The sequence below is a fragment of the Equus quagga genome, chromosome 15, assembly GCF_021613505.1.
Source record: "Equus quagga isolate Etosha38 chromosome 15, UCLA_HA_Equagga_1.0, whole genome shotgun sequence".
In the NCBI taxonomy this organism is placed as follows: domain Eukaryota; kingdom Metazoa; phylum Chordata; class Mammalia; order Perissodactyla; family Equidae; genus Equus; species Equus quagga.
Genome location: NC_060281.1, coordinates 44,758,937 through 44,771,248, shown reverse-complemented (window position 1 = coordinate 44,771,248; position 12,312 = coordinate 44,758,937). Strand labels below are relative to the sequence as shown.

At 49.2% G+C, this 12,312-nt stretch overlaps 1 protein-coding gene across 1 annotated transcript in view; it reads left to right on the top strand.

Moving 5' to 3' along the window:
- The first annotated feature begins 2,218 nt into the window (after positions 1 to 2,218).
- Positions 2,219 to 12,312, top strand: part of E2F3 (E2F transcription factor 3) — a 72,771-nt gene continuing 62,677 nt past the window's right edge. Inside the window, exon 1 of the mRNA XM_046641309.1 lies at positions 2,219 to 2,457. Coding sequence (XP_046497265.1) covers positions 2,440 to 2,457 — 18 coding nt within the window. The 5' untranslated portion in view covers positions 2,219 to 2,439. The remainder of the gene's footprint in view (positions 2,458 to 12,312) is intronic.

Genomic DNA, 12,312 nt, shown 5'->3' with positions numbered 1-12,312 from the left:
ATCAAAGGAAAGAGATTTCCCCAAAGTGTCCCCTTGGTCACCTTGACAGTTTCCCAAAGCGAAACTTGCGCTGTAGACTAGACCGACACTGAGTCTGCGGGGAGCGGAGTCCCTGCCCAGGTCAGCAGAGTCTGCCGGGAGGGCGGGCGGGGACGGGGGCGGAGCCTGGGTTAGGCGTGGTCTTCCGTGGGAAGAAGGAAAGGCTTTGCCCCACCTCCTAAAACCTCTGGTCTCTCCCAGCCAATCAAGGCGGCCTATGCAAATAGGGCCCCTGTCGCCCCAGTAACCATGATGCACGGCAGCCAATGGCAACCAGCAAGTTGCGGCCCTGCTCCCCGATTGGGACTGAAGTAAGAAGATAGAGACCCAATGGGCTGTGGGAACGGTCCTCGGCGGGTTGAGGGGCGGGGATATGCAAATATGGTTTGAAAAGCCGGCGGGAAATCTGAGTTTCGCGGGAGGACCTTGGCGCGTAAACCGTATCCCTTCATTCATTGTCAGCAGCAGCTTCCTGGAGCCATTTTTCAGCTGCCGGCCGCAGCACTCGGGCTGCCGCCGCCGCCTCGCAATCCGTTGCATCGGCCGCCCCCGACGCCTCCATCCCCCCTCGGGGCCCGATATCCGTGCGGCCGGGACCCTCCTCTCTCCAGAGCCCCGATTATTTTTGGCCCCCGGGGCCCGTGCGGTGCGGAAAAATAAAAAGAGAGAGAAGGGGCTCGGAAGCGCCGGGCGGGGAGGAGAGAAGGCGGAGAGACTTGGAAACTCCGACTGCAAATAATAAAGAAATTGAAAACAATACATTAATATACCATAGCAATAAAAAGAGCAGGAGCGAGAGATGAGAAAGGGGATCCAGCCCGCCCTGGAGCAGTACCTGGTGACCGCCGGGGGTGGGGAGGGGGCGGCTGTCGTCGCCGCCGCCGCTGCAGCCTCCATGGACAAAAGGGCACTGCTAGCCAGCCCTGGCTTCCCCGCCGCCGCCGCCGCCGCTGCTGCTGCCACCCCGGGCGCATACATCCAGATCCTCACCACGAACACTTCCACCACCTCCTGTTCCTCCTCCCTCCAAAGCGGCGCCGTCGCCGCCGGCCCCCTCCTCCCCAGTGCCCCCGGCGCGGAGCAGACCGCCGGCAGCCTCCTCTACACCACGCCGCACGGACCCTCCAGCAGAGCCGGGCTGCTGCAGCAGCCACCAGCGCTGGGACGCGGCGGCAGCGGCGGCGGCGGCGGCCCTCCGGTAATGCCCTCCCGTTCCCACCGTCCCCAGCCCAGGCGGGAGGTGGGCTCGCACTGCGCGGGGTGGTGGGCGCGCTGCGGGCTGCCCCGGGAGAGCGCGAGGCCGAGCATCGTGGGCCTCGGCGGCTGCCCCTCCAACAAGGGTTTATTGTTAGACTTGTGTGCTCCCCCCAGCGCCCAGAGGGTCGGGGGGCTCCGCAAGGCGCGCGGGGCAGCCGGGATTGCCTTGGCGCGAACCACATCAAACACTCCGAAACTTTTCGCGGCCCCCCCTTCTTTTCCTGCACTTTTCCCTACCCCCACTCTCCCCTCCCCTCCAACTCGAAGCTTCCTCTTTCTCGGGCGTAGGAAGGGGTCACGCCCCGGATGGAGAAGGGGGTGGGGGAGGGAGTAGTGAACTGGGGAGTGGGGGACTCTGGGGGGTGGAAATTGGGGGACTGTTGGGGTGATCGCCCCCCGCCAGCCTCGAAGGCCCGTTGGCAGCCGGGGGTCCCTAAGGCGTGCTCGGAGCGCAGGGGCTCTGCCTGACTGCGCTTGACACATTTTGGGATCTGTAACTCCCGGCAACAAAGGGGCTGGGGGAGACGGAGGAGGGTGTGTGTTGCGGGGAGGTGGGGCTGGAAGCCGGGTGTGGGCTGGGGCGTGGGCTGTCTGGGGGTGAGGGGCTAGCGGACTGGCGCCCCGGCCTGGGCGCATCCTAGCGGTGGCAGCGGCGGCGCCCGCGTGGCCCGAGCGCCCGGGCCTGCCTCGCCGGGCCCCGGGCCTGCCCTTGACCCGCCTCTCCCCTTGCCCCTTCCTTCCCCGCCCTGTCCCCCTCCCCGCCTCCCGGCGACGGAGGGCGGGGGCAGCCGTGATCCCGTCCCGCCGCCTGGGTCTGTCCCTCTCCCCGGGACCCGCCGGTGACGTTTCGCACACGTGCGCGGAGGACGCGCCTGTGACTGGGGAGGAGGCGGCGGCGGGAGGGGGCGCTGGAGGGGGAGAGGGGGGCACCCACTTCCTCCTGCTCGCCGGCTCCCTGGCCTGGGACCGTCCCGGCGCCCTCGCACCCGCCCCCGGCACGGCCACCCTCCCTCTCCTCTCCCTAACCCTCCCCCCCCCCACGGGCGCCCGCCCTCGCCCGGCGCCGCCGGTCTGTTCGGCCCTCCGGGCCCCCTCTCCAGCCGGCCCCCCCACCTCCCCCCCGGAGCCAGGCTGGTTTCGGAAATGCCCTTACAGCAGCAGGTTAGTGACCGGGACGGCTCGGGGGCCGCCGCCGCCGCGGGGGCACCGGATTCTGTTGGGGGCTGAAGCCGTGAGGGTAGGCGGTTGAGCGGGGTTTTGGAGTGGGAACGGGGGGTTGGGTGCTTGAGGGAAATGAGTAAGCAAGAAAAATCTAACTAAGTAAATGCCCCGGCCTCCGGTTCTAGGAACCTCGGGGCGGGAGTGTCCGCCCCAGGGGGTGGGCATGGTGTTTACGTGTATTTTTTCCTAGGGGGCCGATGGATGGGCGATCGAAAACCAGAGGGGGGCTTCTCGCCAATGGCCGAGTTGAGCTCTGTTTTCTGTCTTCCTTCCCTTGTGCTGGAGGGGGAGGGGGGCGGGTCAGAGGGTAGGGTGTCTGTAAGATTCCCAGGCCACCCGTTCCCTTTGTCCCTGTAATTTATAAAGCGCCTTTGAGAGATGATTTAGGTCAGTATTCGGCTTCTCTTTTTGTTGACACTGGAAAGAAGTGTGGCCCGGAGGTCTTCCCTCTTTCTCCCTTTCTCTCCTTCAATCCCTTCCTCCATGCCTCCTGTCTTCCCCTCGTGGTGAGGCTTGGCCCCCACGAGGCTAGAAACGAACCAGACTCAGAATACCGATCGTTGACCTCACCTTGTCTCAGCTCCAAATGGGCTCATTTTTCGGAGAATGAAGATTTTGCAGGGTCTTTAAGGAAGTCAGCACATAGCCAGCACTTTGGGAAATGAGAAGATGGGTTTTGGAAAATGAAAATTTTCATTTCCTTAACTCTTCCCAATTTCTCCCTGGGTTGGATCTTAACTGCCTTCTCGCCCCGGCGATACTTGCTGGGGATGTGTGATAGAGTCTCCGTCCAAGGAGCTCTTCGTATTTTAGTGACTAGGGTCTGCCAGCAGGGGGGAAAGAGTACAGTACCTGCCTACACATACAGTATGCAGTGTGCTGGAGTCTCAGGCATAAGAATGTTCCATGCTTTTATTAGCATTAAATACTGTTACTGACTTGACCGAAACATGCTTGCACATATTTTAAGCATATTTGCCCCCTACACAGTTCTGTTACTATCTTATAAACCTAATATGAAACAACCAGCTATTGACATAACTTGTTGGATTGGATTCAGATTTATGGGAGGGTCATTTTGATAATGGAAAGATGTGGGACTACCAGATTACTTTTTTTTTTTTTTATCTTAGCCTGCTTGTTGGGCCAGGTCTTCAAAACAGGCTAGCCAAACTTATATGCAGTTCATTGTATTTAAGTATTTAAAGTATTAAAAATTGCCCTCACCACCTTCCAAGTTATTTCAAAACTTTATCCTCGCGATGAGATGATTATTCTAAAGACATGAGCACTGAATATAAAGTTTATTTTTTCTTACCAAAATTGTATTAGACTTCTATTAAAGTCTTGAAATTTTGTTGATATTCATTCCCTAAGCAGGAAAGACAGGATGGGGAATCTAAGTGATTGGCAGAACAAAGAGACCATTTAAACACTTTGCATCCAAGAAGAGGTGTGAACTCTTGTTCAGGTGGCCAGAGTTACAGACCCACGTGGTTCTAATTCCATGTTCTGGCTTAAGAGTATCTAAGAACTTAACCAGAAGCAAATTCTTCAGCTTTTGCTAATGGGAAAAAAGATACATGAGTGCAACCTTACTAGCTGTATTACATATCCATGTCATATGCAAATTGTATAATCTTAGGGAAATAATCTCTCAAAATACAGTTTCCTTTTGTGTAACCTAGGTACACTAACAATACTCACTCTAAGGTTCTTTTTAAGTGTTAAATATGATAATGCATGTAAAAGACTTAGCACAGTGCCTGACAAATAGTAGATGCCCAATAAAATTAATATTCAGAAATGCTATTTTTTAATAACTTGGAGAAATAGTGTAAGGTCACATGTACACTGTCCCTTTGTTTACATATATGAGTAAAATGGTTAAAAGTTTTCTAAAGTGATAGGTAATTAATTCTTTATACCTAATTAGTTTGGGCTTTTAAATCTGTAAAGCAGTGGGTAAAATAGGGGCATGTCAGTATGACAGGCCTATGTAGATATGGTGGTGTTGAACTGTCCACACGTGAGCTTGTGCCTTGGGTGGTGACAAATTTAGATCAACTGATCCTCACTTTTTTTTGCCTGAGTTCCCCTCCTCCCGTGACTTCATGGACCTGCCATAAGTACAGTCCATGCTTAGTGGCTTTTGTACGACTGAACTCTCAGTTGTCCCCAAGTCAGAGACATGTGCTAGATAAATTCAATTTTAGATAGTGAACTGTTGGAAATGGAAGCGCTCTAGAGAAACAGAGTCCAAAGTGCTATTTTCTGGAACAGAATGAGCTTCATCATTTTCTGCCTCTTCTATAAAGAAGCTGAAATTATTTCATTCTGCTTCTAGAAAATTTGGGATCTATTAATGCAGGAGACAATGGCCTGTCACATCTGATTTAATTTAATCCAGTCGTAGCAACACGCTGATTATACTTTGGGAAAGAACCCGCAATGCTTGAAATTTCCCTGTAAGAATAGAGGAACCATAGGTGCTGTAGCTGGGTCTCTTTTTTCTTGTACAAGTATGAAAGAAGAAAAATACTGGGTTCTTGTGGTTCTGTACTCAATAATCTTGCTTTTGCTGGGATATATGGTTGATGCCAAGTTTAAGTTAGAGGAGAATTTTTAGCTACTACATACCCCAAAATGGAAGTTTTAATATAATGCTGTGCCCAGACTCGGGCAGTACAAATAGCTCCACTATAATCAGTACCAAGGGTGCCACTCCAGTCATCGTCTGAAACAAAGCACCCTTAAATGTGGCACTGTGAGTGAAGGAACCCAAGCTTGCGAACAGGGAAGGATTTTTTTGTTTTTCTATAAATCGTCACCTTGTGCAATACTTGGAAGAGTAGATTCCCAGATTAATGTTGTGCTGTGTAAAGCTAACTTGAACACAGAAAATAACATTCTAAGCTTAGACATGAATACATAACAGCACCTGCAGATTGAAAGACTGTGGGAAAAAGTTGCTTTTATTCTCATTTCCCAGAAATATAATGCGGTAGTTGTCTTTTAACTGTCTTTATTGCCATCTCCAAAGATACACCATCCCCACCTTTAACACCTTTCCAAAGGACTTAGACCCATTTGGCAAAGCTGCAAGTATTCATAGTGAATTTTCTGGCCGGTTTTCTAACTTAATGTGATTTCCAAATATTCCATTTGTATCTCCGCTTTCCCAGGCCATCCAACTCCCATCCCTTTTTAACCACCTGCTTTCTACTAACATTTGAGACTAGGATGAGTGAAAATCAGTTGCCTATGCTCATCAAATCAAGTCCCTCATACATTCCCATGAAACCACCCCAAATAGTGCACAGCAAAGAAGGTAGGTTTCAATTCTTATCAGATTCTCTGTTTCATTTTGGTTTTTAAAGAGAGGAACTTCCCTGAATTCTTTGAGGTACTAAGCATGTGGTCTAATGCATATTTTCATGCTTGTTAGCAGCTTAAAAATAGTGTTGCGGGGACTGTATTTACAATTACTAAAAAGCATTTTTTCTACTAATCATTTTTCATGGAACTAAGAAAGGAAGATAACTGGGAAAGCAGTAAATATAGGAAACCACTAATGGTATCTCCTTCCTCCTCCTCTGATCCTCTCTTGGCTTCAAAGAGTGACTTGGAAAATGTATCTTACACAAAGAAAAATTATACAACAGAAGGTACAAAAAAGCAGCAACTAAGATGGAGGCAGGAAAATTGGTGGGTAGGGTGGGGTTAAGTAGGGGGATAACGACCAGAGCTTTGCTTCAATAGGAAGGAAATTAGTTTGTTTTCTGTTCTCACTTTGGCTTCAAACACTACCCTCCAAAAGTGATGTGTTCTTAGAATGAGAAAGAAGGGATAAGTTACAAGAATGCATTGTCAGTCTCCCCCCGCCCCCCAACCTTAACTAGAGGTCAGCCTTGTAGCCATGGCCACCACCGTCATCTGCAATATAACTTGGAGAAGAGAGAAAGCCCACTGGTTGCCGGATTGTATCACAAAGCACATGCATTTTGCTGTACTGGAGAACCTGAGTAAAGCAGGCCACTGTTTAGCTTGTAAACTAAGGCAGGAATTTAGGTCAGCAGGAGGTTGATAGCAGTAGGAATTGACAGCTGATGGAACAGGGAAGGGATAAAAAGAAAAGTAATTGACTTTAGTCTGCTTTTTATTACTGTAGCCCAACTGGGGCCATTTGTAGTATCCAGGCAACCTTCTTATAACTTGACAGTCCCTAAGAACAATACGTTAGGTTAACATAGGCCATAATTGATAATTCCAATGGTCTTCGAATTCTAACAGTTGAGAGCTGTAAAGAACAGAGGCATCATCTGACCCCATCCTCTCCATTTTGCAGGTGAGGAAATTAAGACCCAATGCAGTTAAGCTACTTGCCCAAGGTCACAAGCTGCCTAGTGGCAAAGCTAGAACTGGAACTGGAGACTAATTCTTAGAAGTCTCATTCCCTAGGAGAAAGTTAACTGTGTCTCATGTGCCCTATGTGGGAAAATTGGGATGTGTAGAATACGTTTTAGATTGCCTTCAGGAGTAGTTACATTTTATAAAAATGTACACATACAGAAGTGTCCTGTGAATAGTGGCTTTCCAGTAACAACTCATTGTCAAAGATACAAAATACAGTGAGGCTCCCTTGGATGTAAAGGAAAGGGAATTTTCAAAAATGGAAGGAATCGTCAACTCTAAGGAAAACATGATAGTAATTTTTTACAGCTTTATTTGTTATTTGCAAATCTGTTTTCTGTGGATGTGACATTTCTGGTGCTCAAAAAGTGAAACAGACATACTTGGGAGAATAGAACCTAAAAGGACTTTTGAAACTTTCTTCAGGAGAGGGGCCAGTGTAGCTCTAGCATTGGAGGTTTTGTCCTGGGCCATCCACATCCTAAGTGACAGTTGTCATTTTCAGAGGTCCCCAGGCCCTTGCCCAGTAACGTTAGATGCTCTTCCTCCAGGAACATTTCTGGTTTAATAAAGTGGCTGATCAGTTAACTCTTTCAGAGGAAGTCACCATCCCCTAAAAGCCAGAACTAATTTCCTTAAAATGTCCTCTTTTACGTGTGGAACTGAGGAAGCTTAAAAATAGAATCACTTCAAGCCCTGAAGCCTAAAAGTGAAACATAATCCAACGTGGCTGTAGTTCACCGACTTGTTAGGGCCAGGGATATATGGCTTGTCCGTAATCCACAAACCAGAAAGGTGCCGTGCGTAGGGACCCGGTCTTACAGCCAGTGAACAGTAAGTAGCAATTGATGGGGAGAGTTGTAGTTACCAGTTGAGCAGATTTACCCTGGAAGGTCTTTTGGTGGATGGAGTCCATCTTTCAGGGAGTGGAGGAGCTAAATGCCCTTGGTCCTCCCGGCCAGCTCATGCCTGGCTACCTTTTTGGCATCTCCAGCATGTTCTTGACTGACTGCTGAGAAGGGCTTCTCATGTTGTGGCTCTCGACGTGGGGGGTCATGGAAAGTGAACTCAGAGCTTATAGATTTCACTCCTTCTTTGCCCTTTTTCGTTTCTGATGCTTAGAGCTCCAGAAATAAATAACCAGAGCAGCAGCCCTGTGACCCCACATCATCCTTTCTGAGCCTTTCTGTGTCTGGCAGCCCTTGGGAGAGGAAAAGACTTGTGTGTCTATAACCCGCACCCTCCACCTAAAAGGCGAAATGTTGGGCAGGCGAGTGTGAGAGTCAGATGATGGAGCCTGAGTGCCTGGGTTCCTATTCTGGCTCACTTACTAGTGGTGTAACTGGGCAAATCACTTAACCTCTGCATCTGTACACTGGGGAAATAATAGTACCTACCTTGTGGGGTTAGGAAGATTAAATGAATTCAGACTTGTAAAGTGCTTAGACCAGTGTCTGGCATGTGGAAAGGATTATGTGAGTGTTCAATAGATACATGGAGGAGTTGCCCTTCCTGTCCTTGGCTGTCTCTTGGGCTGTCCTTTTGTGGCTTCTTTTCTGAATGAGCCCTAGTGTTTGTTTAAACCCAATTAGACCTCTCTAAAAATGGTGGTGATGGGGAGGAGGAGGGAACCATATAGCAGTTTTCTCCTAACGTGGTCCTTCAGATCTTTGTTTCTCTTTTTAAGCTGTCCGTCGACTTGGGAGAAGGAACAGAGGAATAAGCTGCTTCTTACAATAGTACTATCAGTAGTAATAGTGTCATGCCTAAAATCTTCATTTCTGTGATTAAATGTGTTAATAAAGTTGCACTATTAACATGAACTGCACTTTTTTTTCCTGAGGAAGATTAGCCCTGAGCTAACTGCTGCCAATCCCCCTCTTTTTGCTGAGGAAGACTGGCCCTGAGCTAACATCTGTACCCATCTTCCTCTACTTTATATATGGGACACCTCCCACCGCATGGCTTGCCAAGCGGTGCCATGTGCATACCCGGGATCCCAATGGGGGAACCCTGGGCCCTGAAGCAGAACGTGCGCACTTAACCGCTGTGCCTCTGGGCCAGCCCCTGAAATGCACTTTTAACTTGATTTCACTTCTATCCAGTAAACGATGGCTTAAGACTGAATGGCAGAAGCCAGAGTTGTCTGAGTGCCCTGCGCCCTGGCAGACTTGGAGGCCCCAGCCAGGGTGGGGCTGGGGTGGGGAGCTGCCTCTGGGCCTTCCTCTCCCCTTCTCATCTCCGTCTCACCCCTCGTTTTTTGTGTTATGTCTCTTCCTCCCCTACCCCTCACCTCTCCCTCTGCCTGGCTTTTAGAGGGATGCCAGAACTACAGCCTTCATTGGCTGCTTCTGTGACTTATCAAATTAATTACGCCTGTTCTCTAGTGTTTGAGGTATGGTGAAATCTCACCTTTCCCGTTTTGCTTCCCATTCCTCGGATGCTAGGATGCTGGCGTGGTGCGGTGTTGAAAGTGGCTGCAGGTTCCCCTCTAGTGCATTTATTTGCTTGTGAGTTCTTTCTCCTCCCAGTCTACCTGGCTCCTCTTGCTGCCATCCTGCCCACTGGTCCATCAGGGAAACCCGCAGAGCCGTCGCTGATTCCCCAGGGGCTTGGACCTCTCCCTTCCCTCAAGTTACTGCTTCTTTCCTGTAGCACATCTCAGTCTCCTGGTGTTCTTGACTTACTCCTCCAAACATGCAAGCTTTGAGAAGTCAGTCTGTGGTTTTTCATCGTGGAGTCCCTGCAATGCCTTCTACATTGTAGACTCTCAAATATTTGAGAAGAGGCGTTTTCATTAGGCACCTACAGTGTGCTTGGCACCCCAGTCGTCCTGTTGGGGATGCAAAAGAAGTATGAGGTATGATCCGCCCACTCTTGAGTTTACAGTCTGTTTAGGGAGACAGGCTTTAAACACAAGTTGATTTGCAAGCAAGACTCAACAGGAGTCAGGAGGAAAACAAGACTCATCTAGTCCTCAACTATACAGTATCGACAGGAAGTGCCAGCTGGGCCATGAGAATGGGGAGGCCATGGCTCCCGTGATCATCAATCTTAGAGCACATTAGGGTGCTCACTTGAATCATCTGGGTGCTTTCAAAGAATACCAATACCTGGGCCTCATCCAGACTAATTAGAGTCTCTGGGGGTGGGATCCAGACATGGTTATTTTTTTAAGTGTCCCACTTTATTTTAGTGTGCACTCTCAATTGGAACCACTGAGCTAGGTAGAGAGGAAAAGATGGAGATTGTTCATGGCTGGGGAAATATAAGGCAAATGTAGGGAGGCAGAAAGTGGGTTAGCATAAGAAGAGACCAGTTGGACTGGAATCAGTATGGGGGAATAATAGGACCTAACATTGGGTATGTTGATAGAATTGGTCTAGAATAGAGACTGCCTTCCTACCAGGGCCTGTTAGGGAGTTAATGGGGGGGCAGGGCGGAATAAGTAGTGGGGGGTTGTATTTAAACAAAGAAGAAATGCCCATCAAAACGGGGCCATGGGACCCTACCCCAGGCAATGGCTGCCAGAGGTAAGGCAAGCCCCGTTTGTTGCCAGGTCTTCAACCTTCTTAAAATGCCAGAAATCTACCAGTTAAAATGTTGGCTCCATAAAAAAGGAAAATGGGTAAGCCAAACAAAATAGGTCTCTAGACCAGATTTGGCTTAAGGGCTGCCACTCAGCAGTCTCTCTGGTCTATGGGATAATAATAGCTAATGTTTATCAAGTGCCTGCGGGTATGGAGGACACTAAACTAAGTGCTTTACACGCATTAGCACATTATGCACATAACAACTATGAAGTGGGTATTATTATCATGCTTGTTCTGCACAGGAATAAACAGACAGTGAGGGGTTAAGAGGCTGGCTTAGGGCTCCACTGATGAGTGGGGCAACCGAAGCTGAACCCAAGGAGCCTGGCTCCAAAGTCTCAGCTTATTCCCAGTGTTTATCCTCTATGATCTCTGACATTGTATTAATTACATAGTAGGAACCCAAGGTACCTGTCAAAAAGAAATAATGCAGTCTTTTTCCAGGCTTACCTGATACTCAGAATTGCCTGTAGCACTTGTTCCTGATGGAGATTCCAGGCTCCACCTCTACTCTCCTCAATCAGAAGCACCAAGAGATTCTGATCTTCTGGAACATTTGGGAAACACTGCTGTAGGTAGTTGAGCACAAGCAAAGGTTCTTAAAGCTGGGATGACCAGGTGATGCAGGAGCTGACTGCGGAATCAGTGCACATTTTATATATCTCAACTCCTTCCTCAGTTGTAAAGTGCAGCCCTGCCGACCCCAGGGGCCTGGCCAGGTGCATTGGTACCCCATGCCCACCCTGGATTTCCAGGTCAATGTCAAGGCAAACCATCCAAAGATGGGTTACCCAAGACCCCAAGGAGGTGAAACAAGAAGGGATTCCTGAGGGGTTGAGCATCTTAGCTCAGGAGGTTCAAGGAGCACTGTTGCTGCATGCCAGACACCAACACTGACTGGGAACCAGGGCGACACGCTGGACACCCTGCCCTCGAGGGGTTTACCTGACTATATAGTAGGAAGCCTTTTCATTCTGTTGGATCTGGGCCTGCCTGGAACAGGTTACCAAGTGGACAAAAAGCCAGAAATTTCTCTGGGAAGAGAATCAGGACATACCATTTAGAGTATGGATGCTATAGAGGTAATGAGTCTGGAAGCAGGACAGCAACAATGACAGTGTGAAAATGCAGGATGGAGGTGAGGGACAGCCAGAGGGAGAAAAGAAATACAAGATCTTTGACTCCATAGATGTTTACCTCCTGGGGCTAAAAGAATGAATGAGGCTGAGCTTTTCCTCCGTCAGGGTGTGCACTGCGTGGAGGGAATGGTTATGTTGGTATGAGTCGGTTGTGAGTGATGCCGTGGGCCATCCAGCTTTCTAAGAGGGTCACGCCCAGCACTGGGAATGTGGCTTTGGCAGAGGGGCTATAGTGGAAGTCTTGATGAACAACAGCGAGCCAAGAAGTGGTCTCCTAGCTTTAAAAAGCAAAAAATTGATGTGGTGCCACAAAAACCTGTCATCATTTTCACTTCTCTCTCTGTAATATGAAAACGAGACAGATTCATCAGGTTGATTTTTGGGGATCAATACTGTCAGGGCTCCCAGAGATGAGCCATCCGATGTTATTTATTATGTGCTTTACCAGGTCTGGGCCTGGCTCTTAGCTGCTTTGAGAAAACGCCCAATTTGCAACCTCTCAAAGCAAAGAGCCGGCTGGAGGGCGCTGTGCCTAAAGAAAGGTCACATCATCACGCCTTGAACTGAGATGGCTCTTTAGACCATATTTCCTATGCTCTCTGATTTTGCTGATTAAAACAAATCTTGAATTTGTTTTCTTAAGCTCTAGC